The 22,051-nt window shown below is 50.3% G+C and overlaps 1 protein-coding gene across 1 annotated transcript; it reads left to right on the top strand.

Annotated features, from left to right (window-relative positions):
- Positions 1-1,712: 1,712 nt before the first annotated feature.
- mcoln3 (mucolipin TRP cation channel 3) lies at positions 1,713-21,775 on the top strand. The gene is given in 13 exon segments (XM_033027851.1): positions 1,713-1,942; positions 6,527-6,636; positions 6,638-6,692; positions 7,109-7,262; positions 8,589-8,670; positions 9,008-9,104; positions 10,535-10,634; positions 11,632-11,744; positions 14,398-14,547; positions 16,925-17,026; positions 17,442-17,564; positions 19,471-19,677; positions 21,641-21,775. Coding segments are annotated over 13 exon segments (1,644 nt in total). The 5' UTR covers positions 1,713-1,726.
- The last annotated feature ends 276 nt before the right edge of the window (positions 21,776-22,051 follow it).

Genomic DNA, 22,051 nt, shown 5'->3' with positions numbered 1-22,051 from the left:
ATGCCGTTTGGCCCATCTATCCCCTTCCCATTCCCATTCTCACACTGACCTTGATAGACACAAAATGCTGGAGTAACTCAGCGGGACAGGCAGCATCTCTGGAGAAAAGGGTTGGGTGACATTTCAGATCCAGACCCATCTTCAGACTCTAACTGAAACATCACCCATTCCTTCTCCCCAGAGATGTTGCCTGTCCCACTGAGTTACTCCAGCATATTGTGTCTAACCTCGTATTAGGCTTGGGTAGCTCGCGCACACCCCAGTGGCATGAACGTTGAATTCTCCAATTGCAGGTAACTAACCACACACCCCTGTCCCCTTTTCCCTGGTGGCATCAAAGCCATCACCCAGTATCTGATGCTGTCCAGGCCTGGATGTCTACCCTTGAACTCCAACTATAGGCTGTCAACGCCATATGCAAGAAGCTTTACTTATTTATTGTCACATGTACCGAGGTACAGTGAAAAGCTTCTGTTGCGTGCTAACCAGTCAGCGGAAAGAAAATACATGATCTACAATCAATCCGTCTACAGTGTACAGGTACATGAGCAAGGAATAACGTTAGTGCGAGGGTAAAGCCAGCAAAGTCTGATCAAAGATAGTCCAAGGGTCACCAATAAGGCAGATGAAGTGTCAGGACTGCTCTCAATGTTGGTCGAGAGGACGGTTCAGGTTGCCTGATAACAGCCGGAAGAAACTGTCCCTGAATCTGGAGTGTGCGTTTTTCACACTTCTGTACCTCTTGCAGAGGGGAAGAGAGAAGAAGAGGGAGTGACCGGGGTGAGACTGGTCCTTGATGATGCTGCTGGCCTTGCCAAGGCAGCGTGAGGTGTAGATGGAGCGATGGAAGGGAGGTTGGTTTGTGTGAGCGGTCTCTGGTGGCTTGTGTCCACCACTCTGCAAATTTCCTTGGCGGTCTTGGAGGAGCTGTTCCCAAACCGTGCTGTGATGCATCCCGATAAAATGCTTGTCAATGGAGCATCTGTGGAAGTTGGTGAGATTGTAGGGGACCATGCCGAGCCTCCTTTGCCTTCTCAGGATGTAGAGGCGTTGGTGTGCTTTCTTGGTCGTTGCTTCAACACGGGTGGGTGGTCCAGGAGAAGGTGTTGCTGATATTAACTCCGAGGAATTCTGTTTCCACTATTCCATGTCTACTTCGGCACCGTCAGTGTAAACTGGGGAATGTGGACCGTGTCACTTCCTAAAGTCGATCACAGCTGACAGGAAGGCACTGCAACGGGTGGGGAAAACCGCACATCACATCATCGGTGCCCCGCTCCCTGCCATGGCTGTCCTTCACCGCACACGGTGTCTGAGACGGGCTGGCAACATCATTAAGGACCCCTCGCACCCCAACCATGGACTGTTTACCCTCCTCCCATCAGGGAGGCAGTACAGGAGCCTTAGGTCTCGCACCAGCAGGCTAAGGAACGGCTTCTTCCAAAACACCATTACCCTGCTGAACTCACAGGCCCGGTGCTAGCCCTCCCCCCGTATATGTCTATGTATAGACACCAATATATCCTCATTTGTATATATTGCCTTCATCTGCACTTTACTGCTTTGCATTCTGGTTCGATGCAAAACTGCGTTTCGTTGTACGTGTACTTGTACTGTGTGCAATGATAATGAAGTTGTCTAGTTGTCTAGTTGTCTAGTTGTCTTGCTGGCTAGACTGACGTGTCTTGCAGTTCCTTGTGTGCACATTGTCCTTGCCTCACCAGGTATGGAAGATGCCGATCTGCCGGTCAGTGGAGGGTCCGGTGACCCCACCTCGCTGGGGAAGGACGGAGAGCGGGACAGAGAAGTCGCCGACACCGACCAACTCCGCAGGAAGCTGAAATACTTCTTCATGAACCCGTGCGAGAAGTTCAGGGCCCGCGGGCGCAAGCCCTGGAAACTGGGCGTCCAGATCCTGAAGATAGCCATGGTCACTCTGCAGGTAACAACCCCCACACCTGTGGTCCAGCCCCCACACTTGTGGTAACCAACTCCAGGTAACCCTCCCCCCCCCACACCCTGGCCCATGGTCACTCTGCAGATAACAACCCCCCCTCTCCCCAGCCCCCACACCTGTGGTCCAACTCCAGGTAACCCTCCCACAACCTGGCCCACGGTCACTCTGCAGGTAGCCCTCCCCCACACCTGTGGTCACTCTTCAGGTAACAAACCCACCCCCCCAGCCCCCACATCTGTGGGTCAACTCCAGGTAACCCTCCCACACCTGTGGTCACTCTACAGGTAACTCTCCCACACCATGTAGTCACTGTGCAGGTACCCCCCCCCCCCCCACACACCTTTGGTCACTGTTCAGGTAACCCCCCCCCACACCTATGGTCCAAACTCCAGGTCCCCCCCCACACCTGAGGCTACTCTACAGGTAACCCTCCCACACCTATGGTCCAAACTCCAGGTACCCCCCCCACCCCCACACCTGTGGTCACTCTGCAGGTAACAACCCCCCAGCCCACACACCTGTGGTCCAACTCCAGGTAACTCTCCCACACCTGTGGTCACTCTACAGGTAACTCTCCCACACCATGTAGTCACTGTGCAGGTACCCCCCCCCCACACACCTTTGGTCACTGTTCAGGTAACCCCCCCCCCCACACCTATGGTCCAAACTCCAGGTCCCCCCCCCACACCTGAGGCTACTCTACAGGTAACCCTCCCACACCTATGGTCCAAACTCCAGGTACCCCCCCCACCCCCACACCTGTGGTCACTCTGCAGGTAACAACCCCCAGCCCACACACCTGTGGTCCAACTCCAGGTAACCGTCCCACACCTGTGGCCACTCTACAGGTAACCCTCCCACACCCTGGCCCTCAGTCACACTGCACAGTAACAGGCCCTTTGGCCCACCTCCCCCGTGCCCACCAAGGTGAACGGTGTTTAGTTCATTGTCCCGTGCGTCGAGCTGCAGTGAGAAGCTTCTGTTGCAACAGAGAGACTGCGCATGATTACAATCGAGCCACGCACCGTGTACAGGATCCTGGTCTCGCTCCCTACTCCGTCAGGAGGGTCCCACCTGCATCGAGGCCACCGTCACTCTGGTGCTGAAGGAAAACAAGGTCTTGTGCCTTGCCCACTCTCAACCCAGAGACCCCCGGCATCCATGATCATCATGTGCTTGGATAGACTAGTTGTGAACGCGTTAAATCCAGTCGACCCCAGTGTACCATGTGGTGTACAAAATCATGAGAGGAATAGATCGGGTAGACGCACAGAGTCTCTTGCCCAGAGTAGGGAAATTGAGGACCAGAGGACACAATAGACAATAGGTGCAGGACTAGGCCATTCGGCCCTTCGAGCCAGCACCGCCATTCAATGTGATCATGGCTGATCATCCACAATCAGTACCCCGTTCTTGCCTTCTCCCCGTATCCCTTGACTCCGCTATCTTTAAGAGCCCTATCAAGCTCTCTCGAAAGTATCCAGAGAACCGGCCTCCACCGCCCTCTGAGGCAGAGAATAAGGTTAAGGTGAGGGGGAAAAGATTTGATAGGAATCTAAGGGGTAACTCTTTCCCACAGAGGGTGGTGGGTGTATGGAACAAGCTGCCAGAGGAGGTAGTTGATGCTGGGACTATCCCATCGTTCAAGAAACAGTTAGACAGGTACATGGATAGGACATGTTTGGAGGGTTATGGACCAAATGTAAGGAACTAGTGTAGCTGCGGCAAGTTGGGCCGAATGGCCTGTTTCCACGCTGTGTCCCATCTAAGATGCTCCCATTTGGTCCTTCTTAAACCTTTCCTCTCTGTCTAACAGCACAGCAGAGACCATGGCAACGGGCCTTTTAGCTTGATTAGACCATGCTGACCAAGATGTCCCAGCTACACGGCTTGTACTCGCTAGAATTTAGAAGATTGAGGGGGGATCTTATAGAAACTTACAAAATTCTTAAGGGGTTGGACAGGCTAGATGCAGGAAGATTGTTCCCGATGTTGGGGAAGTCCAGAACAAGGGGTCACAGTTTAAGGATAAGGGGGAAATCTTTTAGGACTGAGATGAGAAAAAAAAATTTCACACAGAGAGTGGTGAATCTGTGGAATTCTCTGCCACAGAAGGTAGTTGAGGCCAGTTCATTGGCTATATTTAAGAGGGAGTTAGATGTGGCCCTTGTGGCTAAAGGGATCAGGGGGTATGGAGAGAAGGCAGGTACAGGATATTGAGTTGGATGATCAGCCACGATCATATTGAATGGCGGTGCAGGCTCGAAGGGCCGAATGGCCTACTCCTGCACCTATTTTCTATGTTTCTATGTTACACTAGTTCCATTAGTTTAACCCAGATCCCTGTAAACCTCTACCATTCATGTACCTGTCAGTGCCTTAGAAATGTTGTTCTAGTCCCTACCTGATGACCTCCTCTGGCAGCTTGTTCCATACATCCATCTCACTTTCAATCTGTGTCCTCTGGTTTGCTGATTCCCCAAACTAAAAAAAGACCCCAGTCCCATTTTCTTACATCTGAACCCATATCCTCTAAACCTGTCCTATCTACCATTTGCCCGAATTACTATTAAATATAATTTCATCCATCGCTTTCACTTCCTTATGCAGTGATTTTCAATTGTCACCGCCCAATCTCTCAGAGTCTGAAGAAGGGTTTCGGCCCGAAACGTTGCCTATTTCCTTTGCTCCATAGATGCTGCTGCACCCGCTGAGTTTCTCCAGCATTCTGTGAAATGTCACCTATCCATGTTCTCCACAGATGCTGCCTGACCCGCTGAGTTACTCCAGCACTCTGTGAAACGTCACCTATCCATGTTCTCCACAGATGCTGCCTGACCCGCTGAGTTACTCCAGCACTCTGTGAAACGTCATCTATCCATGTTCTCCACAGATGCTGCCTGACCCGCTGAGTTACTCCAGCACTTTGTCTTTTTTTTGTAAACTTGCATCTTCCCTTCCTTTCCCCATCTCTGGACAAGAGATTCTGTGCATCTACCCGATCTATTCCTCTCATGATTTTGTACACCTATATAAGATCACCCCTCATCCTCCTGCGCTCCAAGGATTAGAATCCCAGCCTGCCCAACTTCTCCAATTGGATGTTGCCTTGAGAACATAGACCTTGGAAAAGAGAAACATAATTGACTGTCATGTTTTTGTTTGCTCTGGAGGTCCCTGTCACCCAAGATGCCCCGTCTATGTTAGAATAAATGAATGTCTGTAATCAGAGGGTGGTGAATCTGTGGACTAGAGGTCACAGTCTCAGAAATAAATGACGATCATTTAGAAAGGAGATGAGGAGGAATTTCTTTAGCCAGAGGGTGGTGAATCTGTGGAATTATTTGCCACAGACGGCTGTGGAGGCCACAAGTCAGTGGATATTTTTAAGGCAGAGATAGATAGATTATTGATTACTATGGGTGTCAGGGGTTATGGGGAGAAGGCAGGAGAATGGGGTTAGGAGGGCGAGATAGATCAGCCGTGATTGACTGGGGGAGTAGACTTGATGGGCCGAATGGCCTAATTCTACTCCTATTCCTTATGACCTTTGTTCTCTGGAGCTTTGGTGGCTGAGGGGGAGACCTAATAGAAGTGTATAAAATGACCAGTGGCATAGATAGGGTAACTAGTCACAGAGTGATACAGTGTGGAAACAGGCCCTACAGCCCAACTTGCCCACACCAGCCAACATGCCCATCTACACTAGTCACAGAGTGATACAGCGTGGAAACAGGCCCTACAGCCCAACTTGCCCACACCAGCCAACAATGTCCCAGCTACACTAGTCATAGAGTGATACAGTGTGGAAACAGGCCCTACAGCCCAACTTGCCCACACCAGCCAACATGCCCATCTACACTAGTCACAGAGTGATACAGTGTGGAAACAGGCCCTTCAGCCCAACTTGCCCACACCAGCCAACATGCCCATCTACACTAGTCATAGAGTGATACAGTGTGGAAACAGGCCCTTCAGCCCAACTTGCCCACACCAGCCAACATGCCTCTTGAGGCAGAGAATTCCACAGACTCACAACTCTCTGTGAGAAAAAAGTGTTTCCCTCGTCTCCGTTCTAAATGGCTTACCCCTTATTCTTAACTGTGGCCCCTGGTTCTGGACTCCCCCAACATCGGGAACATGTTTCCTGCCTCTAGTGTGTCCAAACCCTTAATAATCTTATATGTTTCAATGAGATCCTGCAGCGACATTGTGGGCCGAAGGGCCTGTTCCTGTGCTGAAGATAGACACAAAGTGCTGGAGTAACTCAGCGGGACAGGCAGCATCTCTGGAGAGAAGGAAGGGGTGACGTTTTGCGTGTCGAGTCTGTTCTTCTGACTGGGAAGGGTCTCAGCCCGAAGCGTCATCCATTCCTCCTCTCCAGGGATGCTGCCTGTCCCGCATGACGTTACTCCAGCGTTTTGTGTCTTTCTTTGGTGTAAGCCGCATCCCTGACAGTTCCTTCCCACACACCATGCGTCTCCATGCGTGGCTGCCCGCGTGTCACTGTCCCGTGTTTGTCACCACCGCTGTTGGCCGATGTTCAACAGCTCCTGTTCTGCTCCTCAGTTTGGTCGTGTTGGTCTCAGCAACCAGATGGTGGTTCTGGTTCAAGAAGAAAACACGGTGGCATTTAAACACCTCTTCATTAAAAACTACCTGACAACAGCGACAGTGACTTGCCATCTACACCCAGAGTGAAGTCTACGAGTATCTGTCCTTCATCTTCACCCATGTCAGTATTCCCATCCCAGACCCTCTTGTCATCCAACCTCAGCCCAGTTATGTTTCAATGGAAAGTACAAGTATAAAACAAATAGATGGGCGCATGGTGGTGCAGCGGGTAGAGCTGCTGCCTCACAGGGCCAGAGACCCGGGTCTCACCCTGACTACGGGTGCTGTCAATAGACAATAGGTGCAGGTGTAGGCCATTCGGCCCTTCGAGCCAGCACCGCCATTCAATGTGATCATGGCTGATCATCCCCAATCAGTACCCCGTTCCTGCCTTCTCCCCATATCCCCTGACTCCGCTATTTTTAAGAGCCCTATCTATCTCTCTCTCGTTTGTACGTTCTCCCCGTGACCTGCGTGGGTTTTCTCTGGGAGCTCCGGTTTCAGGAGTGAAGTGACAGGGCTTGTTTTGTCTTGCAGTACGTGCAGCTGCGGAGGGTGTCGGTGGGAAACCATGCGTACGAGAGGCGGGGGGCCGGCCTGATGCCCCTCACCGTGTGTCAGTACTTCTACAAGCGGGGCAGCATCAGCCCAGGCAACGAGTCCTTCAACATCGACCCAATGGTGGAGACCGGTACGTGAGCAGCAGAGTTCTTCCTGACCACGCGGGGTTGGGGCGTGGCGTTGGGCGCGGTGTTGGGGGCGTGTTGGAGGCTCGACTCCATCTACACCTCACGCTGCCTCGGCAAGGCCAACAGCATCATCAAGGACCAGTCTCACCCCGGTCACTCCCTCTCCCATCGGGCAAGAGGTACAGAAGTGTGAAAACGAACGCACACCTCCAGATTCAGGGACAGTTTCTTCCCGGCTGTTATCAGGCAACTGAACCGTCCTCTCACCAACTAGAGAGCGGTCCTGACCTCCCATCTACCTCATTGGTGACCCTCAGACTATACTGGACTTTGCTGGCTGTACCTTGCACTAAACATTTTTCACATTATCCCCTTTATCATGTACCTGTACACAGTGGGCGGCTCGATTGTAATCATGTGTTGTCTTTCCACTGACTAGTTAGCACACAACAAAAGCTTTTCACTGTACCTCGGTACACATGGCAATAAACTCAACTCAAACTGTAATACACGCACAATGCTGGAGTAATTCAGTGGGACAGGTGCATCTCTGGTGAGAAGGAATGGGTGACGTTTTGGGTCAAGACCCTTCAGACCCTTCTTCAAATCCAGAGATGCTGCCTGTCCCGCTGAGTTACTCCAGTATTTTGTCTATCTTCGCTTTAAACCTGCATCTGCAGTTCCTTCCTATAACATAAACTCAAACTATTATACTTTAGTTTATTGTCACGTGTACCGAGGTACAGTGAAAAGCTTTTGTTGCATGCTATCCAGACAATACATGATTACAATCGAGCCGTCCACAGTGTACAGATACATGATAAGGGAATAACGTTTAGTGCAAGGTAAAGCCAGCAAAATCCAATTAAAGATAGTCCGAGGGTCTCCAATGAGGTGGATGGGAGGTCAGGACTGCTCTCTAGTTGGTGAGAGGACGGTTCAGTTGCCTGATAACAGCCGGGAAGAAACTGTCCCTGAATCTGGAGGTGTGCGTTCATTTTCACACTTCTGTACCTCTTGCCCGATGGGAGAGGGGAGAAGAGGGAGTGACCGGGGTGAGACTGGTCCTTGATGATGCTGCTGGCCTTGCCGAGGCAGCGTGAGGTGTAGATGGGAGTCAGAGGAAGGGAGGTGAGGTGATGGGGACGTGGGGAGAAGAGGGAGCGACAGGGGTGAGACTTCAACCCGTGTTGTGGCACGGAGTGTGGGAACGGCAGGGCAGAAACTGTCCGTGAGTCTGTGGTGCGGGGTGGTGTGGGAATGCATGGCTAGTGTTGATGCTGCCACCGGTTTAACACGCGTGATGTTGGCGTGTTCTCTACATGCAGAGTGCTTGGACATTGAGCCAATGACTCCGGGTTCCACTAGACCGGCAGCTGAGAAACCAAACTTGACCCTGCACTTCCATCGGTAAGTCACCTGGTTTAGTTCCTTGTTGGACACAAACTGCTGGAGTAACTCAACGGGACAGGCAACGTCTCTAGAGAGAAGGAATGGGCGACGTTTCAGGTCGAGACTCTTCTTCAGACTGTCTTAAGAAGGATCTTGACCCGAAACGTCACCCATTCCTTCTCTCCAGAGATGGCGCCTGTCCCCCTGAGTCATTTGTAGTTTGGTGTAGTCTCTAGTATCTAATGGTATAAATGGGGCTGGTTTGGATGGGGAATGTCGGTCGGCATGGGCGAGTGTTTCTGGGCTGTGTGACGATTTGCGATGAATTTCATTGAGTACTTTTTATTTTTCTCAGTCTTTTAATGGTGCAAATTCAGTTTAAACTCAAGGCCATCAATCTTCAAACCATCCGGCGTCACGAGCTGCCTGATTGCTACGATTTCCATGTGACTGTAAGTTGCTCCTCTGTACAATGTCGCCCCATCCACCTGCTGCTGGGTAGAACGGCTCGATTGTAATCATGTATTGACTTTCTGCTGACTGGTTAGCACGCAACAAAAGCTTGTCACTGTACCTCGGTACACGTGACAATAAACTCATCTCAAACTGTAGATAGACACAAACTCAGCGGGTCAGGCAGCATCTGTGGTGAGAAGGAATGGGTGACGTTTCGGGTCGAGACCCTTCTTCAAATCCAGAGATGCCGCCTGTCCTGAGTTACTTCCGTATTTTGTCTAACTTTGCTTTAAACCAGTTCCTTCCTATAACATAAGCCTATTGCAGTCTAGTTTATTGTCCCGTGTACCGAGGTACTGTAAACAGCTTTTGTTGTGTGCTAACCAGTCACGGAAAGACAAGACATGATTACAATCGAGCCTTCACCAACTAGAGAGCGGACCTGACCTCCCATCTACCTCATTGGAGACTGACGGACTCTTCAATTCGACTTTACTGGACATTGCCTTGCACTAAACGTTATTCCCTTTATCCTGTATCTGTACACTGTGGACGGCTCGATTGTAATCATGTATTGTCTTTCCACTGACTGGCTAGCACACAACAAAAAAGCTTTTCACTGCACCTCTGTACATGTGACAATAAAAAAACTAAATGAACAGTCCCTGACCTCCCAAAGTGCTTTACCTGACGCTTGTCCTGATTAAACTCCATCTGCCACCTGCCTGCCCCTTCTGATCTATGTCCCCTGTATCAGTCCACAACCATCTTTGCTGTCTACAGCCCTTGTCCAAAACCTTGCTAATCATAAGTGATTAGCAAGGTTCGGCCCATCAAGTCTACTCCACCATTCAATCATGGCTGATCTATCTCTCCCTCCTAACCCCATTCTCCTGCCTTCTCCCTGTAGCCACTGACACCCGTACTGATCAAGAATCTATCTATCTCTGCCTTAAAAATACCCAATGACTTGTGGCCTCCACAGCTGTCTGTGGCAATTAATTCCCCAGATTCACCCCCCTCTGGCTAAAGAAATTCTTCCTTATCTCCTTCCTAAAAGAACGTCCTTTAATTCTGAGGCTGTGACCTCTGGTCCTAGACTCTCCCACTAGTGGAAACATCCTCTCCACATCCACTCTATCCGGGCCTTTCGCTATTCTGTACGTTTCAATGAGGTCTCCCCTCATTCTTCTAAACTCCAGCGAGTACAGGCCCAGCGCCGACAAACGCTCAACATATGTTAACCCACTCATTCCTGGGATCGTTCTTGTAAACCTCCTCTGGATCCTCTCCAGAGCCAGCACATCCTTCCTCAGTTACGGGGCCCAAACGTACAGCAACACATGCAAGTTATTTATCTGAACGTGTGTTTGGTCCAGTAACAGAAATGAATGTCTGCACTAATGATCATTTGTATTTGTTTCAGATCACCTTTGACAATAAGGCTCACAGTGGCAGGATTCAGATTGGTTTGGACAGCGACATATCCATTAGAAAATGCAAAGGCAGGCATGTAACTGGGGGAGGTGAGTATCCCTGATGTACGTAGCTGTACAGCACGGAAACAGGCCCTTCGGCCCACCTTGCCCATGCTGACCAAGTAGGCAGATTGGTCGCGTCCCATTTGCTTGTATTCGGCCCATGTCCTCTCCCATCAGACAAAAGGCACAGAGGTCTGGAAACGCATGCCTGCATATTCAGGAGGACACCTCCAGTCTGAAGAAGGGTCGAGTCAAGAGTGTTTTATTGTCATGTGTCCCAGATAGAACAATGACATCCCTACTTGCTGCAGCTCAACAGAATATGTAAACATAATAAATAATATAACAAAAACTCAGAAAAAATAAATAACATACAATAACAGTGCAATGATAATAATAATAGTCTATTGTAGTTCAGAGCTTATGATGTTGTGTTTAATAGCCTGATGGCTGTGGGGAAGAAGCTGTTCCTGAACCTGGACGTTACAGTTCTCAGGCTCCTGAACCTTCTTCCCGATGGCAACAGAGAGATGAGTGTGTGGCCCGGATGGTGTGGGTCTTTGATGATGTTGGTGCCTTTTTGAGGCAGCGACTGCGATAGATCCCTTCGATGGTGGGGAGGTCAGAGCCGGTGATGGACTGGGCAGTGGTCACAACTTTCTGCATTCTTTTCCGCTCCTGGACGTTCAAGTTACCGAACCAGGCCACGATGCAACCGGTCAGCATGCTCTCTACTGTGCACCTGTAGAAGTTCGAGAGAATTCTCTTTGACATACTGGCTCTCCATAATCTTCTCGGGAAGTAGAGGCGCTGTGAGGCAGCAGCTCTACCCGCTGCACCACCGTGCCGGCCCAAATGGGGGCTGAAATGAAATATTCCAAGTGTCCACTAGATGGTGATGTGGAGTCAACATGCAGGGACCAGGATAGACACGAAATGCTGGAGTAACTCAGCGGGTCAGGCAGCATCTCTAGAGGACATGGTGTACCTGCTCCCTGCTGACCTGCTCTGGTCGCTCTAACATTGAGTTTCTTTCTCCTAGTGCAACGAAACAGCCACTACATGATGATATTTGACGGCTTTATCGTGGGGATTTGCCTGATCTCGTTGATCCTCTGCACCCGGTCCATTGTCAATGGGATAAAGCTGCAACATGTACGTATTACCTCATGTTTGATAAAGGTATTGTATTGTTTGTTGTCACGTGTAGCAAGGTGCAGTGAAAAACTGCAGACCAACACAAAGTGCTGGAGTAACTCAGCGGGTCAGGCAGCATCTCTGGAGAGAATGAATGAGTGACATTTTGGTGGGTCTGAAGTTGGGGTTAGGGTCTGATGAAGGGTCTCGACCCAAAACGTCACCTATCCGTGTTCTCCACAGATGCTGCCCGACCCGCTGAGTTACTCCAGCACTCTGTGAAACGTCACCTATCCATGTTCTCCACAGATGCTGCCTGACCTGCTGAGTTATGGTGCAGCAGCATCTATGGAGCGAAGGAAATAGGCAACGTTTCGGGCCGAAACCCTTCTGGAAATAGGCAACGTTTCGGGCCGAAACCCGGAAGGGTTTCGACCCGAAACGTTGCCTATTTCCTTAGCTCCATAGATGCTGCCTGACCCGCTGAGTTACTCCAGCACTCTGTGAAACGTCACCTATCCATGTTCTCCACAGATGCTGCCTGACCCGCTGAGTTACTCCAGCACTCTGTGAAACGTCACCTATCCATGTTCTCCACAGATGCTGCCTGACCCGCTGAGTTACTCCAGCACTCTGTGTCTGTATCCGTGCAAACCAGCATCTGCAGTTCCTCCCTACACAGTGAAAGGCTGATCATATTATACATGTTTATGATCAACTTGGGCACGAATATGAAAGGTAGTGCAAAGACCGAGTCGTACAGCATCGAAACAGGCCCTTCGGCCCGACTCGTCCATGCTGACACAGATGCCCCATCTAAGTCAGTCACGTTTGCCTTTGTTTGGCCCATCCCACTCTGGCCTGGCATGGTGGTGCAGCGGTAGAGTTGCTGCCTTGCAGTGCCAGAGATCTGGATTAGATCCTGACTACAGGTGCTGTCTGTGTGGAGTTTGTACGTTCTCCCCGTGACTGCGTGGGGTTTCTCCTGGCGCTCCAGTTTCCTCCCACATTCCAAAACATGCAAGTAAATTAATTTGCTTTGGTAAAATTGTAAATTGAATGAATGAATAAGTTTATTGGCCAAGTATTCACATACAAGGAATTAGCCTTGGTGCTCCGCCCACAAGTGACAACATGACATACAGTGACAGTTAGGAATGGCACATAAAACATTAAACATTAATAATAAAACATTATTGATTAAACATGAGAATTAAATAAAATACCCAAGCAAAAGGAGGCTACAGATTTTTGGTTATTGTCATTCATTCATTCAAAATTGTAAATTGTCCCTAGTGTGTAGGATCGTGCTAGTGTACGGGATGATTGCTGGTCGGCACGGATTCGGAGGGCCGAAGGGCCAGTTTCCATGCTGTATCTCAAGTCTAAAGATTCCTTTGGGAACCTGCAAAAGAGGAGAATAGCAGGATTTAGTGTTGCAGAATTATGTTGTTACAATTCTGTTGTTACAAGGTCCAGTGTGCACATGGGGTAGGCTGGAGGATCAAGGCTACACCCAGGCGTAGTTGGTAACTGTGGTGGCACAGCGGTAGAGCTGCTGCCTCACAGCGCCAGACACCCGGGTTCCATCCTGATCCTGTGCTGTCTGTACGGAGTTTGCACGTTCTCCCCGTGACTGTGTGTGTTTTCTCCGGGTGCTCTGGTTTCCTCCCACACTCCAAAGATGTGCAGGTTCATGGGTTATCTACAGTCTCTCTATGGTTTATTGGTTAATTTGCTTTGGTTAAACTGTAGGATAGTGTTAGTGTACGGGGTGATCGCTGGTCGGCATGGACTCGGTGGGCCGAAGGGCCAGCTTCCACACCGCATCTCAAGTCTTGAGATTCCTTGGGAACCTGCAAAAGAGGAAAATAGCTGAGTGCAGAATATAGAGTTACAGCGTGAAATTGTTACAGTTGGAGAAAAGATCCCGTAACTGCATTGTGGTTGGTTGGAGGATCAGATCTACACCCAGGCTTGGTTCAGTTTAGTTTATTGTCATGTATACCGAGGTACAGTGAAAAGCTTTTGTTGCGTCTAACCAGTCAGCGGAAAGACAATACATGATTACAATCGAGCCATGATAAGGGAAAAACGTTTAGTGCAAGGTAAAGCCGGCAAAGTCTGATCAAGGATAGTCCGAGGGTCATCAATGAGGTAGATAGTAGTTCAGGACCGCTCTCCAGTTGGTGAGAAGATGGTTCAGTTGCCTGATAACAGCCTTGAAGAAACTGTCCCTGAATCTGGAGGTGTGCGTTTTCACACTGGCGGTGCTGGCTCAAAGGGCCAAATGGCCTACTCCTGCACCTATTGTCTATTGTACCTCTTGTCAGATGGGAGAGGGGAGAAGAGGGAGTGACCGGGGTGAGACTGGTCCTTGATGATGCTGCTGGCCTTGCCGAGGCAGCGTGAGGTGTAGATGGAGGCGATGGAAGGGAGGTTGGTTTGTGTGATGGTCTGGGCTGGGTCCACAATTCACTGCGATTTCTTGCGGTCTTGGATGGAGCTGTTCCCAAACCGTGCTGGGATGCATCCCGATAAAATGCTTTCTGTGGTGCATCTGTAGAAGTTGGTGAGAGTTGTAGGGGACATGCCGAACTTCCTCGGCCTTCTGAGGGAGTAGAAGTTGTGTTATGTTTAGTGGGTACTTGCCTGTGTTCTGTCCCTGCAGGAGTTTGCCAGCTTCTTTGCCCAGCAATACAGCAAGCAGGTGAGCTGGTCCGAGCGTTCGCAGTTCCTCAACGGCTGGTACACCCTGATCATCACCAGCGACCTGCTCACCATCACCGGCTCTGTACTCAAGATGGAGATTGATGCCAAGGTGAGGGGTGACGGCGGTCTGGGTGCGGACTGACCCCGTGGGTGGTGGGATAGTAATGTTCATCAGTTACAGCAGCAGAATTAGGCCATTCGGCCCATCGTTTTCAAGATGAGAGTTGCTTTCAAGTTAGATAGAGCTCTTAGGGATAGTGGAGTTAAGGGATATGGAGAGAAGGTAGGAACAGGGTACTGATTGTGGATGATCTGCCATGATCACATTGAATGGCGGTGCTGGCTCGAAGGGCCGAATGGCCTACTCCTGCACCTATTGTCTATTGTCTCAAGTCTACTCCGCCATTCAATCATGACTGATCTATCTCTCCCTCCTAACCCCATTCTCCTGCTTTCTCCCTGTAACCCCTGACCCCTCTACTGATCAAGAATCTATCTATCTCTGCCTTAAATATATCCACTGTCTTGTGGCCTCCACAGCCGTCTGTGGCAAAGATTCCACAGATTCACCACTCTTTAGTCAAAGAAATCCCTCCTCATCTCCTTCCTAAAGGAACGTTCTTTAATTCTGAGGCTGTGCCCTCTGGTCCTAGACTCTCCCACTAGTGGACACATCCTCTCCACATCTACTCTACCCAGGCCTATCGCTATTCGCTAAATTTCAATGAGACCCCCCCCCTCATTCCTCTAAACTCCAGTGAGTACAGCGGGCGGCACGGTGGTGCAGTGGGTAGAGCTGCTGCCTCACAGCGCCAGAGACCCGGGTTCCATCCTGACTACGGGTGCTGTCTGTACGGAGTTTGCACGTTCTCCCCGTGACCTGCATGGGTTTTCTCCAGGATCGTCAGTTTCTTCCCACACTCCAAAGACTTACAGGTTTGTAGATTAATTGGCTTAGTATAAGTGTAAATTGTCCCTAGTGTGTGTAGGATAGTGTTAGTGTGCGGGGATTGCTGGTTGGTGCTGTATCTCTAAACTAAACCCAATCTACAGGCCCAGTGCCTACAAACGCTCATCATATGTTAACCCAGTCATTGCTGGATTGATTCTGGGGAACCTCCTCTGGACCTTCTCCAGGACCGGCCTAATCCACACACTGCCTGGATGGTTCAAAATGCAGCGCGTGCAACGTGGGATTAGATGTGTTGACCACTCCAGCGTGAAGCGACTAGGGACGTTTGCTGGAGATAGCTGGGGACTTGGTCAGCATGGCTAAGGTGGACTGCAGGGCCTGTTTTCATTACCTGAAGAAGGGTCTCCTATTCTTCAGACGAAACATCGCCTATTTCTCTCCAGAGATGCTGCCTGACCCGCTGAGTTACTCCAGCACTCTGTGAAACGTCACCTATCCATGTTCTCCACAGATGCTGCCTGACCCGCTGAGTTACTCCAGCACTCTGTGAAACGTCACCTATCCATGTTCTCCACAGATGCTGCCTGACCCGCTGAGTTACTCCAGCACTCTGTGTCTATCTATGGCCTGTCTTCATATCTATGACCTGATCTGAATAATTACTGCCTTCTCCAACAGAGGGAGGTGGGTGTATGGAACAAGCTGCCAGAGGATGTTTAGATTAGAGATACAGCGTGGAAACAGGCCCTTCGGCCCACCCACTCTATGATGACCAGCGATCTCCATTGACGTTAACAATATCCTACACTCAAAATAGACAATAGGTGCAGGAGTAGGCCATTCGGCCCTTCGAGCCAGCACCGCCATTCAATGTGATCATGGCTGATCATCCCCAATCAGTACCCCGTTCCTGCCTTCTCCCCATATCCCCTGACTCCGCTATCTTTAAAAGCCCTATCTAGCTCTCTCTTGAAAGTATCCAGAGAACCGCCCTCCACCGCCCTCTGAGGCAGAGAATTCCACAGACTCATCACTCACTCTCTGTGAGAAAAAGTGTTTCCTCGTCTCTGTTCTAAATGGCTTACCCCTTATTCTTAAACTGTGGCCCCTTGGGACAATTTACAATTTTACTGAAGGCAATTAACCTACTAAGCTACAAATGTCTTTGGCGTGCGGAAGGAAACCAGAGCACCCGGAGAATGGTCACGGAGAGAAGGTACAAACTCTGTACAGACGGAACCCCGAGAGTGGGTTGAACGCGGGTCTCTGGCACTGTGAGGCAGCAGCTCCACCCGCTGTCTGCGTGGAGTCTGGAGAGTGGGAGGCTGAAGCTGATCTTAAAGAGGCGCATAAACTCACGAGGGGAATAGATGGGGTGAATGCAGAGTTTCTTCCCCCACCACAGGGAATCATCAAGCAGAGGACATGGGTTTAAGGTGAGAGGGGGAAAGATTGAACAGGAGGCTGAGGGGCAACGTTTCCACTGGGAGGGTGATGGGTGTGTGGGTGTGTGGAAGGGGAGGTGGTTGAGGCAGGGACTGGAACAGCATTTAGATGTTTGTTTGTGTTACAGAGTTTTGCATCGTATGATGTGTGCAGCATCTTGCTGGGCTTGTCCACGCTGCTGGTCTGGGTGGGAGTCATCCGATACCTCGGCTTCTTTGAGAAGTACAACGTAAGGAGCTGTGTGCCTCTTCAGTTTGTGTTTGTGTGTGTGTGTGTGTAGATGTGTATGGGATGTGTGTGTGTATAGGATGTGTGTGTGTATATATGTATATAATATATATATGTCTATGTGTTTATATATATATATATGTCTATTTGTGTGTCTATATATGTATCTATTTGTGTGTGTGTATGTGTCTATTTGTGTGTGTGTGTGTGTATATATATAAGTATATGGGTGTGATTATATATGTGTATACGTGTGTGTGTGTATATGTGTGTGCACATGTGTGTGTGTGTATAAGTATGTGTCTATTTGTGTGAGTATATATTTATGTGTGCGTGTCGTGTATGTGTGTGTGTCTATATATAAATCTATGTGTGTGTGCATATATCTACACGTGTGTACGTGCCTCTTGCTGTAGGTGTTGATTCTCACCCTGCGTGCGGCACTGCCCAATGTGATGCGTTTCTGCTGCTGTGCCTCCATGATGTACCTGGGCTACTGCTTCTGTGGATGGATCGTGCTGGGGCCGTATCACCAGAAGGTGCGGGGCGCCGCTGACGAGGGGCGGGAGACGAGGATGGGGAGCGGGTGGGCAAGATGCCAGCGCGGGCAAGAGTGGAGGTGGCAGGGGGGGGGGGGGGGGGGGGGGGGATCGGGTTGGACCACGCTCGTTGCCTTTGGGCACCAGATCTGAGGAAGGATGTGCTGGCTCTGGAGAGGGTCCAGAGGAGGTTTACAAGAATGATCCCAGGAATGATGAGCGTTTGTCGGCACCGGTCCTGTACTGGCTGGAGTTTAGAAGAATGAGGGGGGACCTCATTGAAACTTACAGAATAGTGAAAGGCCTGGATAGAGTGGATGTGGAGAGGATGTTTCCACTAGTGGGAGAGTCTAGGACCAGAGGGCACAGCTCAGAATTAAAGGACGTTCTTTTAGGAAGGAGATGAGGAGGAATTTCTTTAGTCAGAGGGTGGTGAATCTGTGGAATTCTTTGCCACAGACGGCTGTGGAGGCCACAAGTCAGTGGATATATTTAAGGCATTATTTGCCTGAGTCTGGTCCCAGGTCATCATAGAGTCACACAAGAATGGGACCTCAGGCCCACATTAGATTAGTTTATTGTCACGTGTACCGAGGTACAGTGAAAAGCTTTTGTTGCGTGCTAACCAGTCAGTGGAAAGACGATACGTGATTACATTCGAGGTGTCCACAGTGTACAGATACAGGATAAAGGGAATAATGTTTAGTGCAAAGTCCAATTGAAGATAGTCCGAGGGTCACCAATGAGGTAGATGGGAGGTCAGGACCGCTCTCTAGTTGGTGACAGGACGGTTCAGTTGCCTGATAACAGCCGGGAAGAAACTGTCCCTGAATCTGGAGGTGTGCGTTTGTTTTCACACTTCTGTACCTCTTGCCCGATGGGAGAGGGGAGAAGAGGGAGTGACCGGGGTGAGACTGGTCCTTGATGATGCTGCTGGCCTTGCCGAGGCAGCATGAGGTGTAGATGGGGGCGATGGCAGGGAGGTTGGTTTGCAATAGACAATAGGTGCAGGAGTAGACCATTCGGCCCTTCGAGCCAGCACCGCCATTCAATGTGACCATGGCTGATCATCCCCAATCAGTACCCCGTTCCCACCTTCTCCCCATATCCCCTGACTCTGTTATCTTTAAGAGCTCTTGAAAGTATCCAGAGAACCTGCCTCCACCACCCTCTGAGGCAGAGAATTCCACAGGCTCACAACTCTCTGTGTGAAAAAGTGTTTCCTCGTCTCTGTTCTAAATGGCTTACCCCTTATTCTTAAACTGTAGCCCCTGGTTCTCGTCTCCCCCAACATCGGGAACATGTTTCCTGCCTCTAGCGTGTCCAAACCCTGAATAATCTTATATGTTTCATTAAGATATCCTCTCATCCTTCTAAACTCCAGAGTGTACAAGCCCAGTCGCTCCATTCTCTCAGCATATGACAGTACCGCCATCCCGGGAATTAACCTCGTAAACCTATGCTGCACTCCCTCAATAGCAAGAATGTCCTTCCTCAAATTAGGAGACCAAAACTGCACACAATACTCCAGGTGTGGTCTCACTAGGGCTCCGTACAACTGCAGAAGGATCTATTTGCTCCTATATTCGATTACTCATTATAAAGGCCAACATGCCATTCGCTTTCTTCACTACCTGCTGTACCTGCATGCTTACTTTCAGTGACTGATGAACAAGGACCCCCAGATCCCGTTGTACTTCCCCTTTTACCGTTTTGTGTGACGGTCTGGGGATTCTCGTGGGGTGGGTATGAGTTGGGGATTGCTGGGGAGTTGGGGGTGTTTGGGGGGGGGGGGGGGGGGGGGGGGGGTTGGGGACTGCTGGTAAGTTGAGGGCGGCTGGGGGCCGTCGGGGAGTCTGTGGTGGGACAGTGGAGTTGCCCGCTGATGTTGGCTCTGGATCCACAGTTCCGATCGCTCAACATGGTCTCCGAGTGCCTCTTCTCCCTCATCAATGGCGATGACATGTTCTCCACCTTTGCGGCCATGAAGGACAAGAGCTACCTGGTGTGGCTCTTCAGCAGGTTGTACCTGTACTCCTTCATCAGCCTCTTCATCTACATGGTCCTCAGCCTCTTCATTGCCCTCATCACCGACACCTACGAGACCATCAAAGTAAGGAAACCTCACCTGGGCGTTGGCTGCAGTTTATTGTCACGTGGACAGAGGTGCCGTGAAAAGCTTTTTTGTTGCGTGCTAACCAGTCAGCGGAAAGACAATACATGATTACAATCGAGCCGTCCACAGTGTCCAGATACAGGATAAAGGGAATAACGTTTAGCGCAAGATGAAGCCAGTGTGCCAGAGACCATTGGCTGGGGCCCAGGGCAATTGGCCAGTCCTGGCCTGAACGTAAATATAAACATGCTTGGGACTAGCATGGATCTGATGATCTTTGTACAGGGTCAGCAGAGTGGTGCAGTGCCGACTACAGGTGCTGTCTGCACGGAGTTTGTACGTTCTCCCTGTGACCTGTGTGGGGTTTTTTCCGGGCGCTCCGGTTTCCTCCCACACTCCAAAGACCTGCAGGTGTGTAGGTGAATTGTCCCCAGTGTGTGTAGGCTGGAAGATGTGTGCGTGAGGGTGGGTGGAGGACACGGGCAGGAGAGGAGCTGCGGGTTGTGAGCCAGACCAATGCTATTTGTTACAGGCACCTTGTATGTGAACACTTGGCCAATAAGCTCTTCATTCATTCACCTCCAGTTCCATTTCTTACCCTCCTGCAGTCTTTGGGATGTGGGAGGTAAACAAACTCCTTGGGGAACCCTGTGCACCTGAGGCTGGGATTGAACCCGGCACTCTGGAGCCGAGTGGAAGCAGCTGAAGGAAATTTGCATCAACTTGATGATAAATGTGTCTGACTGTTTTACGGGAATGTTTTGAATGCAGAGTGTTTTACCCAGAGTAGGGGCATCAAGAATCACATGACGTCATGGAGAATGGAGCGGCTGGGCTTGTACACTCTGGAGTTTAGAAGGATGAGAGGGTATCTTATTGACACATATAAGATTGTTAAGGGTTTGCATACGCTAGAGGCAGGAAACATGTTCCCGATGTTGGGGGAGTCCAGAACCAGGAGCCACAGTTTAAGAATAAGGGGTAATCCATTTAGAACGGAGACGAGGAAACACTTTTTCTCACAGAGCGTTGTGAGTCTGTGGAATTCTCTGCCTCAGGGCGGTGGAGGCAGGTTCTCTGGATGCTATCAAGAGAGAGCTAGATAGGGCTCTTAAAGATAGTGGAGTCAGGGGATATGGGGAGAAGGCAGAAATGGGGTACTGATTGGGTATGATCAGCCATGATCGCATTGAATGGTGGTGTTGGCTCGAAGGGCCGAATAGCCTATTCCTGCACTATTTGTCTATTGTCTGTTTAAAGTGAGAGGAGGAAAAGGTTTACTAAGAACCTGAGGTGCAACTTTGTCCACACATGAGGTGGTGGGTGTATGGAATGAGCTGCCTGAGGAGGTAGTTGAGGCAGGTGCTGTAACAATCTTTAAAGGACATTTGGACAGGTACATGGATAAGGAAGGTTTAGAGTTATGGACCAAACGCAGGCAGGTTTAGGTGGAGATACAGAGAAGAAACAGGCTCTTCGGCCCACCAAGTCCGCTACAACCTGCGATCCCCACACAAACACTAACACTTTCCTGAACACACTAGGGACAATTTACACCTACACAAAGCCAACTAAACCTAAAAAACCTGCACGTCTTTGGAGTGTGGGAGGAAACTGAAGATCTCTGAGAAAACCCACGCAGGTCACGGGGAGAACGTACAAACTCTGTACAGACAGCACCCGTAGTCGGGATCGAACCTGGTTCTCCGGCGCTGCAAGTGCTGTAAGGCAGCAACTCTACTGCTGAGCCACTAGGTGGGACTAGAGTAGATGGTGGGCATGGGCAAGTTGGGCTGAAGGGCCTGTGTCGGTGATGAATGACTCTTTGTGTCCGCGGTTGAGGAGGTGGTGGCTGTTTGGCCTCGTCTTAGAGGTGGGTTTAAGGTGCTGCATGTTACCTGCTGCTTGCCTCCTGTGTACCCTTGCCCTGCGTCACGTTCTGCTCTGCCCTCTCCATCAGCTTTACCAGCGGCAGGGGTTCCCACAGACCGACCTGCAGGCATTCATCGGTGAGTGCCAGGACTTGCCGGACTCTGGCAAGTACCGGGTGGCAGAGGAGTTGCCCGTCTCTCTCTACTGCTGCTGTAACAGGTGAGGCTGGGAGAGGCACTGCCCTGTCCAAATCATCGTCCACAAGTTAGTTTAGTGATACAGCGCGGGAACAGGCCCTTCTGCCCACCGAATCCATGCCAACCAGCGATCACCCCGCACATTACTCCCACCCTGCACACTAGAGGCAATTTACTGAAGCCAATTAACCTACAAATCTGAAGAGGGCCCTCGACCCGAAACGTCACCCATTCCTTCTCTTCAGAGATGCTGCCTGACCCGCTGAGTTACTCCAGCACTCTGTGAAACGTTACCTATCTAT

The sequence above is a fragment of the Amblyraja radiata genome, chromosome 10 (genome assembly GCF_010909765.2).
Source record: "Amblyraja radiata isolate CabotCenter1 chromosome 10, sAmbRad1.1.pri, whole genome shotgun sequence".
In the NCBI taxonomy this organism is placed as follows: Eukaryota; Metazoa; Chordata; class Chondrichthyes; order Rajiformes; family Rajidae; genus Amblyraja; species Amblyraja radiata.
This window is presented reverse-complemented; position numbering and strand designations above follow the sequence as displayed.